The sequence below is a fragment of the Olea europaea genome, unplaced genomic scaffold, assembly GCF_002742605.1.
Source record: "Olea europaea var. sylvestris unplaced genomic scaffold, O_europaea_v1 scaffold3644, whole genome shotgun sequence".
Taxonomy (NCBI): domain Eukaryota; kingdom Viridiplantae; phylum Streptophyta; class Magnoliopsida; order Lamiales; family Oleaceae; genus Olea; species Olea europaea.
Window position 1 is genome coordinate 17,340 of NW_019255695.1, and position 7,914 is coordinate 25,253.

At 36.5% G+C, this 7,914-nt stretch overlaps 1 protein-coding gene across 4 annotated transcripts; it reads right to left on the reverse strand.

Moving 5' to 3' along the window:
- Nucleotides 1-7,242, reverse strand: LOC111386663 (protein argonaute 4-like). 4 transcript variants are annotated; one of them, XM_023011126.1, is made up of 23 exons: nucleotides 7,109-7,242; nucleotides 5,461-5,780; nucleotides 5,133-5,338; nucleotides 4,821-5,045; nucleotides 4,433-4,569; nucleotides 4,219-4,316; nucleotides 4,012-4,109; nucleotides 3,733-3,901; nucleotides 3,487-3,603; nucleotides 3,310-3,417; nucleotides 3,128-3,190; nucleotides 2,921-3,034; nucleotides 2,665-2,830; nucleotides 2,469-2,581; nucleotides 2,218-2,355; nucleotides 1,988-2,118; nucleotides 1,803-1,868; nucleotides 1,608-1,671; nucleotides 1,395-1,506; nucleotides 1,199-1,272; nucleotides 734-828; nucleotides 611-642; nucleotides 1-492 (listed from the first exon to the last, which is right to left on the reverse strand). In XM_023011126.1, exons 2-23 carry the CDS (start codon nucleotides 5,740-5,742, stop codon nucleotides 317-319), a joined length of 2,784 nt encoding a protein of 927 aa, XP_022866894.1. In that variant the 5' UTR covers nucleotides 5,743-5,780; nucleotides 7,109-7,242; the 3' UTR covers nucleotides 1-316. The 4 variants fall into 4 exon arrangements, with proteins under 4 accessions (XP_022866894.1, XP_022866891.1, XP_022866893.1 ...); XM_023011123.1 differs by having other exon boundaries at nucleotides 1,988-2,355; XM_023011125.1 differs by having other exon boundaries at nucleotides 1,988-2,355; nucleotides 5,461-5,772; nucleotides 7,109-7,239.
- Between the last annotated feature and the right edge of the window lie 672 nt (nucleotides 7,243-7,914).

Below are 7,914 nucleotides of genomic sequence, written 5' to 3' on the forward strand. Positions count from 1 at the left end.
TGAAAAGTAAATTCCAAGAGCATGATTTCAAAACATCGAAACAGTTGCTAAAGAGTACTTACAACATAATAGTACTAGGCAAACTGCCACAAGCCATTCCCACGGGAGAGTCGAGAAAACATGAGCATCCTAAATTGAAAACCAAGCTAGTTCATGGGTGACTAGCTCAAGGATATAAACACGCAGACTACCCGGTTCAAAACCGTCCATGATCGAACACAAAACATAAACTTAGAGCGAAGTCATAAATAAACCTAGACATAAACTAAGGCCGAAGTAGGTCTTTATACATAAGCCGAGATGGGGCAACTATGCATCAACAGAAAAACATGGAATTACGCACACTCTCCTGTAACTTAGGCATCTGTGGCACAGGAGGACCACCTCCTGCAGGTGCCGCCCCATGGCTGGACGATGTCTCCGATGCGTCTTCAAACTTCATCCACTGCCCCAACTGGGTAGCAGCCAAATGAGCATAGCAGATAGGAGCAACTGCAGTTGAGCACAAACGAAAATGAAAGCAGGAAATACACAAGGCACAGATGAATTAGGCATCAAAATTTGTAAAAAGACGAGGCTCTAGTCTAATGAAGTAAAAATCTTGTCTTACCGACAGATATAGCAGTAGTGCTCCTCTGGTAACTGGAATAAAGAAAAGATGAGATTATAAACCAAATACTTTTTATTGTTTCAACTTAAGGAGTGAATTAACTGTAGTAAATAATTCGCTTACACATAAGAAAGGTTGTGCACAAGCTCCTGTAGATCATCTGGTGAGAAACCAACCTCGTCTAACAGGACATGGTAATGAGTAGGTCGGGTCGTCCCCTTTAAAAAAATAAAAAAATAAAAGATGACAAAATCAGCACGTGTTGATGGCATTTTAATCCTCAAGATGTAGAGGCCAAACTTCTAAAAGCATTGACAATATAAAGTCCAATTAAATTCCTAATTTACCAAAGCATGCAGATAGTCATATTGCAGTTCTAACATCAAATTACGTATGGTTTATACCCAAATCTTGAGAAAACATCCTTAAAATAAGGTAAATTTTAGTCATTCAACTTGGCTAGCCAAGCCGGTAAAGTTCATACAACTTCAAGATGATAATACATAGGTATTAAAAATTTTGTTCTTACTACTGAAGAAATAATTTACATTAAGCTAGGTAGTCATAAGAGGATACGCAAACACTTACTATCATCCCGGCATGAGCACACAGGTAAAAGTCATTGTTTCGGGGATGACAAACTTTGTTATCAATTATTGTCCCTGGAAAATCAGAATGTTGTAGGAGTCAATGGAATGATGTGCCTTCACCATGCAACTCTTTTTAATGAATACAAGTAACAATTTCCTGTATATATTTTGCACAATTAATACAAATTACTTACCTGGCTGCACATTGTCCGGGGACCCAGGCTGAAAGAACTTTGTGTGGTGATTTTTCTGTGCAATGATTACGACGAATTTGGGCGACCACTTCTCATCTAGAAACTTGCAGGCCTTTGCAATGAAACAAAAGATTGAAAACCCAAAAATTCTCTTCAATTTAGTTCAAAATCCATGATTTTGATTTTGTTCATAAATATGACAAGTGTCACTACCTCTATAATTTGATTCAATTCAATGTTGAGAACTTGATTAAACTGTGATTCACTCACACCATCCCTGATATTTTGCACATGGGGAACAGTAACAATCAGCAAACCTTTTTGCGGTAACAATATGCTTGATGAATGACTTATCAAGTGTGCTTGAGATCGATAGTATATTTATAATGTGGAAGTACAACCATTCACCTGAATATGATTATCTGATCAGGCTTCCTTTTTCCAGAACTGACATAGAAATCTAGCAAAAGTTCCCTGCAGTTCAAATCATGATCAAATTAATTGCTTGCACAGTCAAAGAACTTTAACCTATCAAATGGCTGCTGAAACGGCCTTTGCTTTAATAATGCCAACCCAAGACAAAAAAAACTCACCTGATTATGCCCTCATCCTCAGTGTCAGACACACGTTTATACAAAGAATCAATCATTTCCACCTTAGGGGACTGAGTGCGAACAGAAGCTCTATAACGAGAGATCGATGGCCATTGCCTCGAGCTGACTACCTGTTTAAAATGTAAACACAAAAGCGCTTGCAATAAGTGGATAATGTAGAAAATATAAAAAGTATATATCAACCAAACACGAGAGAGGAAGCACTTCACCGCGGCAATGGATGGGATATCAGACTGCCCAGGGGAGCCATGTGACACATCCATCCCAAGAATTATGGATGGAACCTTGGATATCATTGGAATAGATGGATTTTGTTCAATGGCTAAGACAGAATTTAAGCCACCAAGCTGTAAAAACACAAGAATGCGAGGGACATGATATATTTTCAAAATTTTGAGATTATCACAGCAAAATCTCATAATATTAAACACAACACACAATTTCATTGAGTATCTTTTACCTTTGCGTTGATCTTCAAAAGAAGATTAGTCAGATACTGATCATTAACTCTGGTGGGAGCCAGACATTGAGTCACGACCCCAAAATCGGCTAGATTTTTCCGCTTCCATGGACCTTAAAAGTTTTGTGCAGGTTTAAAAGCTGTCTCTAATTTTTGTGCATAATTTATAGCAACAAAAATTCGTTAAATAACAAACCGTATATGTCACAGTTTTTTCTCTCCGGAAGCAAACAGAGAAGGAACTTGGGAGCCCCAGGAAGTTTTGACTGAATTTCTTCAAACATCTTTTCTACCCGAACAAGCGGTGGAGCCCGTCTGAACTGTGGGTTCTCTTCAAAGACATCAAACGGAGCCTCCACACTCTGAAGACAGCATGAAAGAATTAAAACAGATTACCAAATAAATTTCATAGAGTAACCACAGTAAGCATGAAAGAATCTAGCAGAACATACAATTCCTTTCATTTCTCCGACTTTAATCAAATCCCTGACAAGGCCACGTACGTCACAGCGAGCTGAAAAGTTGGCAACAGCCCATCGTTCTACCTTGCTGGGATTAACAAATTTCTGTCCACCAATATAAATGTGTTTTAAAATAAAAATAATAATAGAAATTGGCAAGTTAATTTATAGCTATGATCAGATAAGCACAAGGCAAACCTTGTTATTGAAGTTCCACCTTCCATTTCTAGCATATATATCATCTCCATTCCCAGCTTTCAACTGCAGATAGAAAATAAAAGATAGGTTGAAACCTCTCCACCCACCTTAATAACACAAGATTACAATAAAACAAATATGGAGATACAACACTTCGAGCATAAAATAACTCAAAAACATACCTTCGGGGTTGGCAAAACACGGCCATCAACCTGTGTAAAGTTACTGCTGATAGAAATGCCGCAAGAACGAAGCAGAGGCTCTGAATCATAGTTATTACTTTTCAAAGCCTGCCACAACCCAACACCGGTTAATCAAAGCCAACATAAAATCACAGCTCTACAAAAATAACAACGTACGCCGCTCAGAGTTGACATCCGCTCTTGTGGCTTTTGACGTGACTTCTCCACAAGGGAAGCTCTCTGAAAGGTGGAGAGAGCTTTGGTGTACCGTTGCAAGGACACCAAGGAACATAGCTGCAAGGACAAAAGCAAACCAAGTAAACTCCTGTTTTCCAGAGACCAGTGGTGTTTATCTTCCATCAGTAATAAACTCAAGAAGAAATGCATAATATAAAAATGTTGAATTTTGATACAAGATTTTACCTCAATAGGGAAGTAAGTTGGACGTTTTGGCTTGCCAACATTGATACAAGGTAAATCGGCAGAATAGCGCAAATCAATATTGCGGCTATTAACAAAGTAATCATAGACAGTCACTTCAGTGGTTTGAGCTTCACCAGCATCATCCTTGTTTCTCTGCTTCAGTGAGAACCTGAAATTTTGAGGAAAAAAAAAAAAACTTCAGCTAATGCCAAGTAAAGGAAACCAGAAAAGTGAAAATATAAATAAATAAGAAGATTGAATAGAACAGATGAAACATACAATTGCTCTTTGCAAGGCCTCTCACTTAATCCAGTAATTTTGTACTCTTGGTTAGTAGGACTCGTAGTTATCCTCAAATTCTTTAGGACACGTTTTGCCTGAGGAGTTCAAATTGTAGTAGATTTTGCTTGCAATGAGAAAGCAATTTTGGTTAAAGAAGTAGTTCAATTAAACGCATACAAATGCCTAGATGAAATAGTTCCTTACCTTTGCCCAGTCGATAGAAAAGGGATCCTTCACATTTTGGTTCGCTATAAGAAAGTCTACCACAGGACCAGGCTGAATTATCATAGTCGTAGATACGTCTGAAAACATAAAAATGAATAACATTGTAATTAAACAATTGCAACAAAATTATAAAACACGAATATGACTCTGTAAAAAAAGATAATGAGGAAAAATTATGCAAAGAAAGTATTACCTATGTTCAAAGACAAACCTCCCTGAGAGGTTCGGAAACTCGAGTGGAATCCACGACAGCCAAGAACTCCTCCTCCAACATCAGTGAAATTCCTCGGGTTATTGTCAAAGAAAGATTGACGAACCAGTAGGCAACCCCTGACATTGACCATATGGTTAATTATTCATGTCATAACGACTTCAAGAGATGGGAGCCAGTTAGACTTGGTTAAAATTATTTGGCAAAACATGTCTTGCAAAATATACTTATTTTACTATTTAACTTACCTTTTCAGAAAGTATACGCTTAAAACTTAAGTCTTGGCTTACATTCAAGAAAAGTAACATTTTAGCATAGACTGACATAATCTAATTCATGTCATATACCACTTCAAGCTAGAAGAACTTACTTCTTTGCAGCATGCTGCCTTAAAATGATATCCAAAACTCTCAAGGCTTCTTGGGAGTTTTCAGATTCCTGACCGCGTAAAGCATTTGCAATCGCCTGCATGGGGATTTTGGCAGCAAAACTTATCTCTACTTTATAAGTTTTGGATCGATATGGTCGCCTGAACCTTTTCTTGTCACTTTCATTAGGACTTCCAGGTCCGCCAGGACTAGCATTTCCATTGTTCCTGCATACAAACCATGCAGTAGCATAAAAAGACACAAACATCAAATATAATTAAAAACAAGTTAAAACGACAGAAGTTCTGACAAACCTATTTGAAGTAACATCATCAAGCACAACAGTAAACTCGAGTTTATTTCTCGGAAGTGCGCCTACAGTAAACAGGCTTTTCTCCCCATCATAGGCAAATTCCTTGCCAGCCAACTCAGTATCATAAGTTTGGTGGACTCTGTCCAACACTTTTCTTCCGATACCTTTCCCATCTACAGGATGGCCATCTTCATAGGCCAGGGCAACCTAAGAAAAATCAAAATCAGGGGAGGCGAATCAAGTAAGCAGCCATTCTTCAGCAAAAAACGTAAAAAGAAATAATACGATCAAAATAGAGAAGACCAAAGATTGTGGATACAGAGACATACACTGTAATGAAAGAAGTGCCCATCAACATTGGAGACATTCACTTTGAAGTGATTAGTCAGAATAGGAACCTTATTTCCCTTGGTACCCGTGCCTCGTCTAGCCATTGGAGCACGGAAAACCTTTTTTACTGCCTGTTCTGATTCGGCTTTGATTGGAGTAACATTTGGAGGAACAGGCGGGGGAGGCGGCAAAGGATCTGCAGCCCCATTATGTTCTTGTTCAGGCTCCTTAACCCCATTATGCTCTTGTTCCCCATTATGAGCTTGTTCGGAGGGATCCATTGTCAGATTTCTTAGTAAAGCCTCACGATTCTGAAAGTCTGGCAACAACTGATAATATATAAGTAAAATTAACCAAAATGAAGAGAAAAGGAGAAGAAGGAGTGAAAACCCGAGAAACTTGAAGAAACACAGTTAACAGGGCATAAACTAGTACATGACAACAGCCATAGAAAAAATAAGACCAAAATGGAGCATACTGGAAAGCGATATAGCAACCCACAAAAGAATTAGCGAAGAAAAGCAGCTAAAGAACTGATTTTAAGCAGATCCAGACAGCTAAAAAGCGCAAACTAGTCCATGACCAGAGCAAGGGAAAAAATGGATCAAAATGGCGCATGCATGATGGTATACAGAAAAACAGAAGCGGCTAAAAAAGCTAATTTTAAGCAGACACAAATATCCTCCACCGACAAAAAAGAACTGCTTCATCTGACACCAAAGAATCGAATTGCATGAGACCAAAAATGAAGGGGAAATGCATTAAAAATAAAACCAACTCGTCAAAAACTATTTTTGGCGAGAGTAAAGAAAAATCGAAGTAAAGTAAATCAGAAAATTGCAAAGCATTTAAAAAAAATATGAAAACAAAAGCAAAAAGAGAGAAAGAATCTTATTAAACACTTTAAAACCCACAAATTCGAAACAAGATTTATGAAGATAAGGTTATATGACAAATTATAACAGCTGTTTGTTGGTAAAATATAAAAATAACAGCAAAAATGCCCAAACAGTGTGAATAGAGGGGATTTCAAGAAAACATGCCCTAAAAACTCCGAGAGTGTGAGAGAAGAAGTGGAAATGTAACTGGCTGCACAAAAAAGGAGAAACAAAACCCTAAAAACCAAGATTTGTGAGAGAGAGAAAAACTCGAAATTATTACGGAACACCTTTAAAAACCCACAAAACAGAAAGCGTAAATCTATAAATCGGCTTTGATCACAGTATTTAACCAAAAAAATGAACAGATTTCAAAAATATGCAGCAAACATAAACAAAATTTACAGTGAATTTTAAGAAACCCTGAAATTTGACACAAAATCAAACTAAAAAATGGGCTTGAGCGTACAACAATTTTACCAAAAAGACGAGATTTTGAGAAGAAGATGGAGTAAAAGATAGAGAACGAAGAACCCCTAAAATGACTGGATTTCAACGTCATGAATTGGGCGAACACGAGTGACAAAAAACACGATTATGCAGAGGAAAAAGGTCAGATTCTTACAAAAACATCTTCAAAAACTCACAAAAACACAAGTTTGAGGAAATCAACAGATTTCATCAAAATGCAGCAAAATAAACAATTTAACAGAAATTTACCAGACAATCGCGCATAAAAAAGTACTCTAATGGATAAAGATCCACGTACCTAAAGTTGAAGAAGAAGGCTAAAAGGGGTATGACAGTAGCTAGAAACCCTAAAACTGACGCTTTAACGCCCTGGATTATAGAGAGAGAAACAAGATTTTAGAGAGAGAAACAAGAGAGAGTGGTTTGAAGGAGTGAAGGAGAGTGCGCTTAAAACAGCGTCACTGCCTAGGTATCTGTTTTCACCCACGTCCTCCTAGTGGGACCCACTATGTGTACTATATTAATAATTAATATTATTAATATTAATACAAACATTATTGTCCCACCTAAAAATGGTCAAAGTATTTATTTTAATCAATCAAATTTAAGACTTTTTCAATAGTGATTTTGAGAATTAATTTTTTAATCATTAGAAAAAAAAGTGGATCATAATAATAAAAAAAGTCAAAAACGATGACTTAAATAGTAAAATACGATCAAAAAAATAATTTTTTAAATGAAAAATCTATACCAAACATGCACTTAATCCCTGCTCTCTAGTATCATTAGCAAACTAGTTCTAGCATTTGATATGTCGATTCCCAACTTTAGCCACTGTATAACTATCATTATTGGAAAACTCTTCTTTCTTTTTTTCTTTTTTTTTTTCCAAAATACTCATTTTAATTATACATTTTCGTAATAAAATATTTTTAGAGTTTTCGCTATTAATGAAATTCTATCGTATTAGTCAAATTTTATTCATGCATTCAACGTAGTTAAAAAAAAAAAAAAGTTTAAGTGAATCAAATGTTTTTGTTTACACATTTTTGTTTTAAACAAAATTTAAAATGACAGTTGGATTGGATAATGGTACGGTTAATT

Excerpts from the sequence above, each read along its gene's own strand:
- LOC111386663 (XM_023011123.1), bottom strand. The coding sequence starts at position 5,742 with ATGGATCCCTCCGAACAAGCTCATAATGGGGAACAAGAGCATAATGGG. Across the intron at positions 1,869-1,987 it reads GAGGATGAGGGCATAATCAG|GGAACTTTTGCTAGATTTCT; the intron begins GTGAGTTTTTTT and ends TTTGAACTGCAG. Across the intron at positions 1,672-1,802 it reads GATCAGATAATCATATTCAG|GGATGGTGTGAGTGAATCAC; the intron begins GTGAATGGTTGT and ends GCAAAATATCAG.